This window comes from Ictalurus furcatus, chromosome 4 (assembly GCF_023375685.1).
Source record: "Ictalurus furcatus strain D&B chromosome 4, Billie_1.0, whole genome shotgun sequence".
Classification (NCBI taxonomy): Eukaryota; Metazoa; Chordata; class Actinopteri; order Siluriformes; family Ictaluridae; genus Ictalurus; species Ictalurus furcatus.
In genome coordinates this window covers 17,967,062-17,981,382 of record NC_071258.1, presented here as the reverse complement: position 1 = coordinate 17,981,382, position 14,321 = coordinate 17,967,062, and the positions used below count along the sequence as shown (strand labels likewise).

Here is a 14,321-nt window from a genome sequence, read left to right as displayed (position 1 = left end):
ATCCCGCTGTCACTTTTCTCTCTCTGTCATGTAGATGAAGAATATAGCTCCTAGAATGATGCTCTCCTGGCTGCAGACTGCTGAGTGCCTTCTCTAGGATGACCATAGCTGCACCTGGGTCCTGCAACCATGCTGGGCAGCCTGCCACAAGAACACCGCACCTTACCAGCACCCCTTTTCCCATGCCACTTTTGTAAATAAAAGAGAACTTTTTTCACTTATTCCTGCCTCTGGGTGTCTGTGTTCAGCTAGTCACAACCTTGAGTTGCTACAGAGGAGAATTGCATTATGGGTATTCTAGTCACATGATGTCACTTGCATGTTAACCCCCAAATTAAGTGGAATCACAAAACTACCACAAAATAGACATGACATTTCAAAACACTCGGCTCAATGAGTTAAATACAATGGGTTAAATTCTACTTCTTCTTTTTATTCTTTGGGACACTTTTTTCTAGTCCCACATCATTTGTGTCATGTTTGTGGCCCCATTTGATACACATGCTATTGTTTTTCAACTATTATTATTATTATTATTTTAGTTTTTGTCCCATAGAGAATGAATGGGGAAGAAAACACGGGTGTGACAGCTTGGATGTTGTTCGGCTGACATGCTCGTATCACATATCCTCTCATACGTCTTAGGTAGACCTGGCATATTTATGTCGCGTTTTGGAATTTTCGCCCCATAGGCAATAATGGGAAATTTTGGACTTCTCTAACCCCCACACCATCAGTGACACAGACATGAATATTAGAGATGCACCGATGTATCAGCCGACAAAGGCTATTTCTAAAACATCTGATGATCAGGGCCGATTGTATCGTGTCAATAAAAAGAGGGTGGGAAAACACACTGATTTTGTAAAGATGATGTTTCTTGTGTGGAATGATGACAAAACTGCAGTTTGTAAGCTCTGCACTGATAAAAATTTTACACCGGAAGTAGCAGCAGTGAAATGAGTTAATTAGAGTAATGTGTTTTTTGTTTATGAGACCAGTTACTATGAAACAGCTTGTTGAAATGGAGAGAATAAAGTGTTTATTTGCATTCATTTCTGATCTGTGGAATTAATTATTATTAATTTAAAATAAGGCATAAAAGGCAGAACTATCGGTATCAGTTATCGGTATCAACCGATATCACTCTAAATAATCGGTTATCGGTATCGGCTGAGAAATTTAGTATCGGTGCATCTCTAATGAATATCATGTCCAAGTGTTTGGCTTGGTCCAGAGAATCAGGAAAGACCATTTGGAAATTGAGCCCCATGTGCATGTCTCATGGAATTCCCGTGGGGATTTGCAATACACACTAACAGAGACACTGTTTAGATTTACTATCTCCATAGGGAATCTTCAGCACCTATCTAGTTCCACTCCGTTTGACTTTCAGACATGGATCATACCTCTAATTGCTCGTAATTTTTGGGAGATGTATGCGATTACTTTTATCGCCATTCTTGCATATTTTGCATAGCATTAAATATACTCCATACACATTAATTGAGAGATCAGTAGCAGGAGCCAACATGCCATAAACATAAACACCAGTCTAATCACCAAACTACTGCAGCCATGTCATACATCAAAACGATCAGCATTGGTGGATGAAAATACCCTCAACTCTGTGCAGAAATACGTTATGGGTATTTTAGTGATGTCATATGCACGTTAACCCCCAAAATAAGTGGAATCACAAAACTACAGCAACATAGACACGTTGCATATCAAAACGCTTGGCTGACTGAAGAGAATTGCCCTATTGTTATTCTAGTGATGGCCCATGCAATCACATGATGTTTCGTGCATGTTAACCCTCCAAATAAGTGGAATCACAAAAATACCGCAACATAGATGTGACATATCAAAACGCTCGGCTGAATGAGGAGAATTGCATTGTGGGTATTCTAGTGATGTCACATGAATATCGAGCAATATCACATGCATGTTAATTGCCAAAATAATTGGAATAATAAAACTACTGCATCATAGACATATGACATATCAGACTAATATTTTTAAACCAGACAGTCTTATAACTAACGCTGTAGATAATAATATAGCAATATCAGATCAACAAGTAGAATGTTTTACTCCCCTTAGAGACACCAAACTAATTTAATTAATTTCTTCATCAAAAACATCAACTTGTATGCTAGATTCCTTACCTACATGTTTCTTTAAACAGATTATTCCAGAAGTAATCAAACCCCTTTTAAAAATAGTCAGTCCTTCCCTTAGCACTGGCTATGGAACTAAATTGTTTAAACTAGCAGTTATTAAACCCCTGATTAAAAAACCTGACCTCAACCCCTGTCAATTGTCCAGCTATAGGCCAATATCCAATCTCCCCTTTATCTCCAAGATCTTAGAAAAGGTTGTAGCAGAGCAGCTATGCAGTCAGGATTTAGGCCTCATCATAGCAGACAGACAGTGCTGGTTAACGTGGTAAATGACCTACTACTGGCCTCTGATCAGGGTTGGGCCTCCTTGCTTGTGTTGCTTGACCTTAGTGCAGATTTTGATACAATCGAGCATACTATGCTCCTTGGTAGACTAAAAAATGTTGTTGGCATTAAGGGAATGGCCATCTCCTGGCTCAGGTCTTATTTGACTGATTGCTGTCAGTTTGTAGATGTAAATGGTGACTTCTCTATGCATACTGAGGTAAGGTTTGGTGTTCCGTAAGGTTCTGTTTTAGGCCTCTGGGTCAAATTATTCGTGAACATGGAATTAGCTTCCACTGTTATGCTGATGACACACATTTGTTTCAGCAAAGCTTAATAAAGTTGAGGAATGTGTAAAGGACATTAGACATTGGAGGCTTATTATTTTCCTCTTACTTAATTCTGACGAGACAGAGGTACTTCTACTAGGACTACATGCAGCTAGAAGTAAGCTTTCTGATATAGTAAATCTGGATGACCTTTCTGTTTCATCAGGTTCAGCAGTAAAAGACCTTGGTGTGATTATTGACTCCAGTCTTTCATTTGACGCTAATATTACTAGGATAGCCTTCTTTCATCCCAGAAAAATTGCTAACTATAAGTGTGGCGGTATGGGTGTTAATCTCTGGCTTCTATTGGTTGATTAGTGTTTACTGAGTGAGCCTATCATGGCTAGAGGTAGTGTTCAAGACCTTGTCTGGAAGAGCACCCTCCTACCTCAACACTCTCCTGAAGGCTTACATTCCCTCATGCAATTTGCGATTAATGACCGATGCTCAGTAGTGCTTACTCAGCGTGGCTCAAGGTCCCTTTCCAGAACCTTCACACTAACTGTCCCTCAATGGTGGAATGAACTTCCAACCTAAATCCATACAGCAGAATCTGTCACTATCTTCAAAAAACAGTTAAACACCCTCCTCTTCTGTGAACACCTATCTAACCCCTAAAACGCCAACCCCACATTATCCTTTATAAAAAATAATAATAATAATAATATTTAAAAAAAAAAAAAAAAAACTTACTCTGGCATTTACACCTCTACTCTGCGCACTTTGCTTTTCTAGAACTCAATTAAAAGATCTTGTATGGTAGCACTACTTGTATTGTTCTCTGTTTGATACATCGCTTTGCTTGTATTTCCTCATTTGTAGGTCACTTTGTATAAAAGCGTCTGCTAAATGAATAAATGAAAATGTAAATATAAATGGATATAGACCCGCCTTGTTGAGAATCGTGTCACAGAGTTACTGCCTTTTCCGGTCTCGCATGCCTATTGGCGTGTAGGAGAGTATTTGGACTGTTTCCCACCATCAACGTGTCCGCAGTCCAGTCACAGCGTGCACGTTGATTTTTCTCTTGTCTGTTGTGACTGGGATTCCTTGCACCCTAGGTATGTAGTTTCTTTTTATTTGTGCGTCGTAGTCACAGACAAGAGGAAATCAGCCAGAGCAGTGTTCAAATTCTGGTTCTGACTGGTATCCGAGAAGAACTTAACAACCACCCATTGGCTAGCAACACCAAACTAGCCTAGTTAGAAAAGTTTTATATTTTATCAGTCTGGTAGTCCTACAAACAGTGACAACACCCAAGGCAAGTTTTATGACAAATCCAACTTTTTCTGATCATGGCATACATTAACACATGCTAAAATTACTGAAAGAACTATGAGTTTCACTTTGTAGTGTATTTTTGTAGGTTGTATAGGCTTTGAAAGTAATCTGATTACTTTTTACATGCAGTAATCAATAATGTAATCAAAATACAATTTTAAAGTAGTAATTAGTCATTTGTAGTGGATTACTTTTTGAGTAACTTACCCAACACTGATTGTACCTAAGCTTAATTCTATGCTCGTGAGGATGGCTGGTGCTAGTCTCACCATGTGGGGTCTCCACTTTGGCCACTTTCATAGCAATTGCTTAATCGTTGCTAATCACTCCTCGTCATATCCAATGGTTCTTGTTCAAGGTCAGGATTTGGATCACATGAAGCCCATATAACTGTAGCTAAGCCTAGTGACCCTTACCCAGTATGCATTAACTGCACAAGAGCAAAGAAGGAACTGGGCACCCTGTCCAGGTTCTCTTGTAAATTTATCTTTAATGCTTATAATCAGAGTTGTTTGTGTGCCACTTCTCCACGAACAACTCCACTGTGTTCACTTCTCCACCTCGATTGGGTTGGCTCCCTATTTATCCAAGATTGGTACTGAGTCTGTGGCTCTAATGCCTACTTTTATCTTCCTTTTAATTGGTCTGGTGTCTGTGCCTTTACGTCCTTAAGTAATCCAATTACCATTATCTCCTATGTCCATGCTGGTAGATTCAAGCACTCAGTAAAATCTGACAATGAATTCCCTCCACCTGAACACCAGATAAAATCTAAAGGGTCTAAGTCAGAGATGCCCAAACTAGGGCCCGCGGGCCAAAGTTGGCCCGTGGTTACTTTTGATTTGGCCCGCCATGCCATATGTGAGAGGGGGTGGGGGTGGGGTGGGGGCTGGGGGGGGATTTTTGACGCTGATCTTCATTTCTAATTTAACATAACATTTTTTTTATTTATTTTTGAGCTACAAAAAATGTAAATTGAAATTAAATGTAGAGAATATAAGTGAATTTGAATTTGATTTAATGTACATGTGTACTTCAAGGCCAGCGTGCTTTGCGACATTCAACAAACAGGTAATAATGGAGAGATCCAGGCAGTGGCACACAGACAAAAGATAATTTTAAAAGGTTTGGAAAGATGATTTTTTTATTTACTGAAATCAATTCAAAGGCAGTGTGTCTAGTTCGCAAACAGTCAGTTGCTGTTTTGAAAGAGTACAATATCTGTCGTCATTATGAAAAAAACATTCTTCAGCTTTCTCAAAGTACAGCGGCGAGGCGCAAAAACAGAAGGCTAACGAGCTACTTGCTAAACTTCCTTCTGAGCAGGGCGTGCTGCTACGTCCTTCATCAGCTCAAGAAAGTGCCACGTGGGCCAGCTATCAGATTTCCGCACTAATTGCTAAAAGTGGAAGAGCCTTCGCTACTGGAGAATTCGTCAAAGAGTGCCTTGCAGTGGCTGCAGAAGCAGTGTGCCCTTCTAAGATATGCATGTTCTCGCAAATCAGCTTGTCAAGGAACGCTGTTACCAGATGCATAAAGGACATGGCCCAAGACATCGGCGAGCAAATCAAGGCTAAAGCAGCTGCCTTTTCAATAGCTTGTGACAAGAGCACCGATATATCTGATTCTGCACAGCTGTTGGTATTTCTGCGTGGAGTAAATGAAAATTTTGAAGTAACACAAGAGCTGGCTGGCATTGAGACTCTTTCTAGTACTACTAAAGGAGAGGATCTTTTTTCGCTGTTGAGAGAGTGTTAAAAAAGTATGAATTAAAGTGGGAGAATATGGCTGGCATTACAACTGATGGAGCCCCGGTGATGGTAGGGAGGAAATCTGGCCTTGATATGTTGGTGTCTCAGGAACTCAGTGAATGTGGGGGGAAATTAGTACCACTGTATTTTACATCAAGAACAGCTATGTGCCAAATCCATCGGACTTATGGATGTCATGGGTGACGTCATCAAAATTGTGAATGATATACGTTCCAAGGTGCTCTCTCAGTGGAAGTTCAAGGTAATGTTGTACCACCAGGAGATTAGATGGCTGAGCTGAGGAAAAGTTCTCAGGATATTTTTTGATCTGCATGATGAGATCAGAGCTTTTCAGGAAAGCAAGATTGGTAGTATTCAAGTGCCCACTGATAAGAAATGGCTTTCTGGCCTGGCTTTCCTGATGGACGTCACAGGGCTGCTCAATGTTTTAAATGTTCAGCTCCAGGCAAAAGACCAGATTATCATCCAGTTTATTGATCATGTCAGAGCTTTCAAACAAAAACTACTGCTGCTCAGAAGACACCTCTCAGCAGGTAACATTCACAACTATAATATTGACAAAAGTTTTATGTGCAGTTGTTATTATTATTATTATTAATACTATATTTAATTTGCATTTATAACCAGTGGTGTCAGCTTTGGGTTTTTTTGTTAATCACGCTGATAAAATTTGTGTCAAAGTTCTCTTAAATTATCATGGATTAATTTCCTTGTTTTGTCAGTTATTTATTCTATTTGCCTCCCTCTGTTTTTACATGCCTGCTTTTCTCTTCTTTCACTCCCAGTCTCACACTGTTCCTCTCTTTCTCTCTCATCCCCACATCCAGGAAATTTAGCCCATTTTCCCGGTCTTAGAGAGGCAGGCATGATGAAAGAGAAGATACCCGAGTATGATGCTGTTCTCAGCAACCTTATCCAGGAGTTTGACAGTCGCTTTGAGGACTTCAGACACAATGCTACTGACTTTGTATTGCTTGCTCAACCCTTCACGATCAGTGTGGACACAGTCAGTGTTGATCTTCAGATGGAACTAATTGATCTTCAGTGTGATTCAGAACTCAAACACAAGTTCAGGTCCCTTCCCTTGACAGACTTCTACAAATGTGTCCCAGCAAACAGGTACCCAAAGAACTGCAAACAGGCACAAGTGATGCTGTCTCTGTTTGGCAGTACCTACCTCTGTGAGCAGACTTTCAGTCTTATGAACTTCTAAACTGAGAAGCAAACTAACTGACTCTCACCTACATAATATCCTGACTTTGTCAGTAAGTCAGCTGCAGCCCAATTTGGAAAAACTTTTGAAAAATAAGGACCAGCTTCATGTCTTTCATTAGAGGTCACTGATATTGCAGGAATATGGCTGTATTGCTTATAGCTTGAATAGTTGTATTAGGCATTGAACATGTTGTACTATAAATGGGATTGTTTCTATGTTTTCAATATACTATAAGTTTCATTGAACTATAAAACTCTGAAAATAAAACTGCATTAGTTACGCAGATTACAGACTAATGTTTCCTATTTATTTCATTATTTGTAAATATTATGAAATCATAAATGAGGAGAACCATGCCAACTTTAATTTTAATATAATACAGTTTGGTATAATGCAATGTTTACTTTCGGCCCACGGCCCTCAATCAAGTTTGATTTGTGGCCCTTCATAGGAAAAAGTTTGGCCACCTCTGGTCTAAGTTCTTGGATTCCTTTTTTTCCCTCAGTTTGATATAACCCAGACATGGAATCAAATTGAAACAACTCAAAATAGACTCTCTACTTTTGCTAACGTTACCACCGTAGCCATCGATTAAACAAGAGCTGACTACTCTCCGCCTCATTATTCATAATTGTATGGCCCTTGACATTCTCTTAGTCAAAGAAGGTGGCATTTGTGCCATGGTGGGTGATCAGAGCTGCACCTATGTGCTGCCCAATGATGATGCTCATTGTAACATCACTGAGGCTCTAGAAAAAAATTAAGCAGTTAATCACCAACTCTATCTCAACGACCACAGTAGGCAATCATGGGGATTTATGCATTCTCTCTATGGAGGGTTAGGTCTAAATATTTCTATGATAATTCCTATTGTTGTTGTACTCTTACTGATGTGCCTCTTTGGCCCATGTGCTTTACTCTGTCTCTGCTCCTTTATCGACTGCTCAGTGGTAGGACTTGTTGACAATGCCTATGTTGCCATGCCCTTAGAATAAAGCTTTCTTCCCTCGGTAGGGGAGAGAGCTTTATGCAATTATCTGAGACCTACAGTACCGTAAAAGCATGGCCTCACCAGGTGACTGTCGTTGGACTCTAAGGTTCATGAGGTCTTCACCTGTCCTCAAACTCTCTCCCTGAGGAAGAGTGTGTACAGGTCCCACTGGGACCTAATAGGGCAGTGATTAATCAGGTCACACTCTTCCTGTTTCTATATCTCCTCTACTGGTCTGCTCCTGTTCCAACTGTTACAATACTTAGGCACAGATAGTTTGTGTGTGTGTGTGTGTGTGTGTGTGTGTGTGTGTGTGTATATATATATATATATATATATATATATATATATATATATATATATATATATATATATATATATAAATGAGAATGATAAGGAGTAATCTTTCTGTACTCAGAGACCTTGCCATATGAACTATGTGTGTGGCATTTGGAAACTCTCTAATGTGCTTTAGCAGGAGGTGTGCAGCGGGACGATAGACACCTTTTCTCTCATTGCTCTAGTCTCCTAGAAATGAAAGCTTTGACTAAACACCTCTTCTCTGAAAAGAACCTGAAGATTTTCTAGCAGGTATTCTAGTGACATCACATGCATTTCACATGCATGTCACGTGCATGTTAAGCCCCCAAATAAGTGGAATCACAAAACTACTGCAACATAGACATGTAACATATCAAAACTCTCAGTTTAATGAGGAAAATTGCATCATGGGCATTCAAGTGATGTCACATGCATATTCCATGCACAGTAACCGCATAACAAGTGGAATCACAAAACTACTGCAAGATAGACATGTGATACATTAAAACACCTGGCTCAATGAGGATAACTGCATTATGGGTATTCTAGTGATGTCACATGCATGTGAACAGACTGACATAAAGCCTATTATATAAAAAAACATAAGTTTAAAATACAATCATTATGGCTACTGATATAGGTCAAGTTAGTTACACTTCAGCAATGCTTACACACATGTAGCTCCCCCTACTGACTGGCATGTGCAGCTGACTGTCGGTGTCAAATTTTGCACAGGCAAACACCACTCACATTTTCTTCACAAAATGAAAATTCTGGTTGTTATTCTGAGAGCAAAAATTACTTAATGCAACTCCTCCTAGAGCTTTTAAGCTGCTTGCACCACCGAACTCTCCACAGACCTTCAGCCTCTTCTGACTTAGTGTGCTATGACTTTGCTATCTGATCAGAATTAAAAAGTTTCCTGCTATGGAAGCTCAAATTCCCATTGACGTCCATTTAATTTTTTGGACTATTATAATTCCTAAACTTTTCAAGCTACATTCACCAAACTCAGTACCGCCTTTCGGGCTGTTCTGACTTATCAAGCTTTATTTATTTTAACTGATTGGACTGATCCTAACTGACCCTGTAGCAGATGATCAAACATTTCCAAAACTCCCATACACTTACCCTGACAGAATGTTCAGAGCTTGGCTCAGAGTGTTCTTGATTCAAACTCTAACTGTCAAAACTCACACCACTTCTGTCTTTCTACGAATAACACTCTCTCTCCATCCACCTGCATGTCACTTTCTTACTCCATCTAACGTTCTACTTATATCACACTATTTGTCATCTATCTTTCTACCAGTAACCATCTTTCTTTCTGTTTCTCAGTCTTTCAACTTTAAACTATCTTCAAGCTTATGAAACTTTATGAAAGTTTCAAACTTTCAGACTGACTTTGTCAAGCCAACATCAATGTTTGTCATAACAAACTTTACCTAACTAGTATTTACCTGTTTTTTTATGTTACTGCCAGAACTATTGTCTGAGCCTGCGATTATATAAAATTAATCCACACCTTCTGACTATTCAGATTCAAGAATTCAACTGTGCTGTAGTATAAAGTAATCTCCAGTGGGGGAAATAAGTATTGAATGCGTCAAAAAAATAAAAATCAGTAAATATATTTCCAATGAGGTTATTCACATGAAATTTTCACCAGACATCAGTATTAACTCAAGAAAACTGTACATGTAAAGAATTCACAACATTAAAGTCCATAAATAAAGTTATGTGTAATAAAGTGGAATGACACAGGACAAAAATATTGAAGGCGCTACGAAAAAGCAGTTCTCCAAGGCAAGGTAAAGCAAGAAACCAGCTGAAATCTGTAAGTAGTTAGAAAGTAATTATACCTCCTATCTGTGCAAATTAATATCAGCTGGGCTAGTAAATTGATGGTCTATAAAAAGGCTTTTCATTACCAAGGTGTCACACAAGAAACATCTCATGATGGGTAAAAGCAAAGAGCTCTCCCAAGACCTTAGCAACTTTATTGTTGCGAAACATATTGATGGAATCGGATACAGATGTATTTAAAAACCTTCTGACTCTTCCAGTAAGCACCATTGGGGCTATTATCCGCAAGTGGGAGCAACATCACTCAGTCATCTACCAGCCACGCTCAGGAGCTCCTCGCAAGATTTCTGACCAGGGAGTCAGAAGAGTAGCCCAAGAGCCAAGGACCTGTCAGAAAGAGCTCCAGAAACTCTTGCAGGCAACAGGTACCATTGTCACAGAGAAAACCATAGACAATGCACTCCACTGCCATGGCCTCTATTCACGCTCACCCCACAAGACTCCATTACTAAAGAAAAGACATGTCGCAGCTCGTTTAAAGTTTGCTACATCTCATTTAGACAATGCTATGAAATATTGGGGGAGTGTAGTCTGGTCAGACGAGAGCAAAATTGAGCTTTTTGGTTGTCATACTATACACCATGATTGGAGAATAAATGGCACTGCACATCACCCTTAAAACACTATACCAACAGTGAAGTTTGGAGGTGGACACATCATGGTGTGGGGCTGTTTTTTATCGCATGGTACTGGCAGAATTCATATAATTGAAGGAATGATGAATGGAGCCCTTTACCAGAAGTTTCTTAAGAAGAACCTGCTGACATCCAGCAGGAAGATGAAGATGAGATGTGGGTGACCTTCCAGCAGGACAACGATCAAAAGCATACAGCAAAGGAAACTCTCAATTGGGTTCAGAGAAAAAAAAAATCAAGACGTTAGAATGACCCAGTCAGTCACCTGACTTGAATCTAATTGAACAAGATTTAAAGACAATATGTTTAGAAGAATGGGACAAAATCACACCTAAATACTGCAGCCGATTAATTTCTTCATACAGGAAGTGTCTTGAAGCTGTCATTACAAACAAAGGCTTCTCCACTAAGTATTAAATAAATTTCAGTTAGCGTGTTATACCTTTTTTTTAAATACTTTTTTCCTGTGTCATTCCTCTTTATTACACATGACTTCATTTATGGACTTTAATGTTTGAATTTCTTTATACTGTATGTGCGGATTTCTTGAGTTAATACCAATGTCTGACGAAAATTTCATGTGAATTGCCTCATTGGAAATATATTTACTGAAAAAAATGTTGATGCATTCAATACTTATTTCCCCCACTGTAACATAATATTTTGAATATTATTTAACCTTCATAAAATCTCAGAATTTTTTTTACATCATTGTGGTCTAGTAAATACATATTCATTTCCTAGCCAACATTCTTTGTTCCTTGATATCACAGGCTGTTCTCTATATAACAGACATTCTACTGTTGAATGACAGTACTTCATAGAAAATGTAAAAATGACATGTAAATGTGAAACACAAATGTATGCAAGGTAATGCAATAGGGCAAGGTAGCAACTTGGTAGCAAACTGAATTCTGATTGTACAGCAAAGTTATTTTATTTTTACAATGTTGTAGTCTTTGACTTAATAATATTGTTGTCTTTGCACTGTTATAAAGTGGAAAAGTTTGTTACCTTTGTAGGGGTCCAGCATGTCTTTTTCTGCTGGTTTTCTCTCTGTGTTTGGCATGTTAGTATCCTCTGAAGGCTCCTCCTTAGGTTTGTGGCCCTCCACCATGGTTTTACGGCGACCTAACAAAGGTGAACGTTTTTCCATGTACTGTGCTTGTTGCCCACCTTGAAGTTGCAAAAAAGCAGCCCTGCGTGCCTGGCTGGGTGACATGTATGGGCTGTCTCTCTTGCTTTGGGTATCTGAGCCTTCGTCTTCAGACTTCATTTTGGCAAGGTAGATTTTTCTGCGCGCCCCAGATGCCAGCTCCTCTGGGGTAGCAGAGGGGATAAGAGTGAGGCTGTCTCGCCGTTTCATCTTGGGGCTGCTCTCACAGGATAGAGTGGATGTGGGTGTGCTGCCTCCACTATCTTCTCCTTTCTTTTCACTTCCATCCCCTAATATGGTTACAGTAGAAACCTGACTTTCCAAGTTAGGGTTATTCTTTGCCATAAGCCTATGCAAACTGGCTGGACTGAGTGGGGGAAGTGTTGGTCCAACAGGGGTTGTTAGGCCAAGTTTCTCCATAGCAGGTTTATCCCTTTGGAACCTGTCAGCATCAGTTTCCACTTTTAATTCTTTGTCTGAACAGACCTCAGTGTCACAGGCAGTGGTATTTTGTAGTGCTTTTGGTGATAATGCTGAGGAGACATCAGAGCTCAGTTGAGTCTCCACCAAGTTCCTTCTCTCAGTTCCGTCTTTTTGCAATGCTGCTTTTTCTACTACTTGATTTCTTTTATGACTGGCTCCACTGTCAAAATGACCCACCACCTCTCTAAGTATCACAGTCAAAGACTCTGGTACTACCTCCCTTTTTATACTGTTTTCTGCACTGCTTTCTGCTTGTGTTGTGGGGACAAATGTTTGAGCTGCACTGTCTGTATGAACTGTATCATGAAAGACAGGTTTTCCATATTCTTTCTCCTGTTCTGAGAATGATGTAATATCATCCGCACACGCTATACTGATTATAGGGATAGTTTTGCTATCATTTCCTCGACTCCAACCACTACTGACTCTGGATGGTTCTTTTCTATCACCCATTTGAGCCTCTAAATTTTCAGTTTTAACTTCTATGGATCTCTGGTCTGATGGAAAGCAGTTAACATTCTTTTCATGTTGAGGAGGTGTAACATCTACAGGATCTGCAATTATCACCACTCTGTCATCTCTGGTATTTTTGTTTGGACCAATGCCCATTGGCTTCTCAGAAGAAGGCTCATTACCTCTCTGCATAAGTGCAACCTCATGAACCAGTGGATGGATAACTCTCTCAGGTTCTGATAATAGAACATCTATTCTAGGGACACTGAAAGGCTCTTCATGTTTGACTTTTTCTTGGACTGTAACCTTGATTTCTGGGGTAAATGGCATAGCTCTCATCTTTGCTACATTTTTTATTACTGTTTCCCGTGTGTCAGGAAGAATTATAATTGGAGAGACAATAGATTGGTCCCTAGACTCAATCGTATCCTTTTCTGGTTGTAATTTTGTATGTATTTTTGTTTTTTCTACTACCCTTAAATTTAAATGAGTCTCTAGTCCTTCACTTTCTGGTTGCTTTTTATGTTTAGAAATTCCAGTACTTTGCTCTGAGATAAAATTTGTGCTTTCTCCTTTGGTATGACCTCTCTGCTCAGCTTCATTACCTATCTTTTTCTCTTTACATTCATCTTGCTTCTCCTTCATTTTTCCAATACTATCAACCTTCTTTGTTTCAATGTTATTCTCCTTATTTCCAATGCTACTTACAGTTTCCACCTTACTAGTATAATGTCTAACAGAGCCTGCTGCAAATCCTTGCACATTTTCTACAAAATTATTAAGAACCACAGAAGAATTTCTATTTTGTGTAATGTTACTCTCCATTATATAAGATTCCCCATGACTCATGTCAAGTACTGGGGTTAATCTTTCTGTCTCATCAACAGTGTCTGTCTCAGAATTCTTTGTGGAATCTGTTGAATCTGCTATTGCCACATCCATCTTATCTTCACTTTCTTTGTTGGGGTTACATTCTGCTACTCTCTTGTCCACCCTAATACCATCCTTGTGCACACACTGACTGGGTACCAGGAGAGTTGCTTGGCTGACTGGTGTTGAAATTTGACCTTCTGGACAGCTCTTGCAGTTTTCCATTTCTGCCCTGTTTGGCTGTGGCATGGAGGCTGTTGACATCACTGTAGCTGTTGACAAGTCTTCTGTATCATCTTGTTCCTTCACAGCTTGCATTTCTCCAACATCTTGCATTCTTTGATCAGTGGGAACAGTGCATTCCTGCCCAGCAGTCTCATGACACACCTGAACCATGTGCTCATCATTGTTGGGCTCTGCATGGTCATCTGAAGCCTTGAGGCATAAAGACACAGTTGGTAATAGCAAACTGCAAACACTTACATGCATCCTAAACCA

The 14,321-nt window shown here is 39.5% G+C and overlaps 1 protein-coding gene across 1 annotated transcript in view; it reads right to left on the bottom strand.

Annotated features, from left to right (window-relative positions):
- alpk3a (alpha-kinase 3a) overlaps positions 1-14,321 on the bottom strand; it is a 99,802-nt gene that overhangs the window by 33,052 nt on the left and 52,429 nt on the right. Inside the window, exon 6 of the mRNA XM_053623889.1 lies at positions 11,876-14,258. Coding sequence (XP_053479864.1) covers positions 11,876-14,258 — 2,383 coding nt within the window. The remainder of the gene's footprint in view (positions 1-11,875; positions 14,259-14,321) is intronic.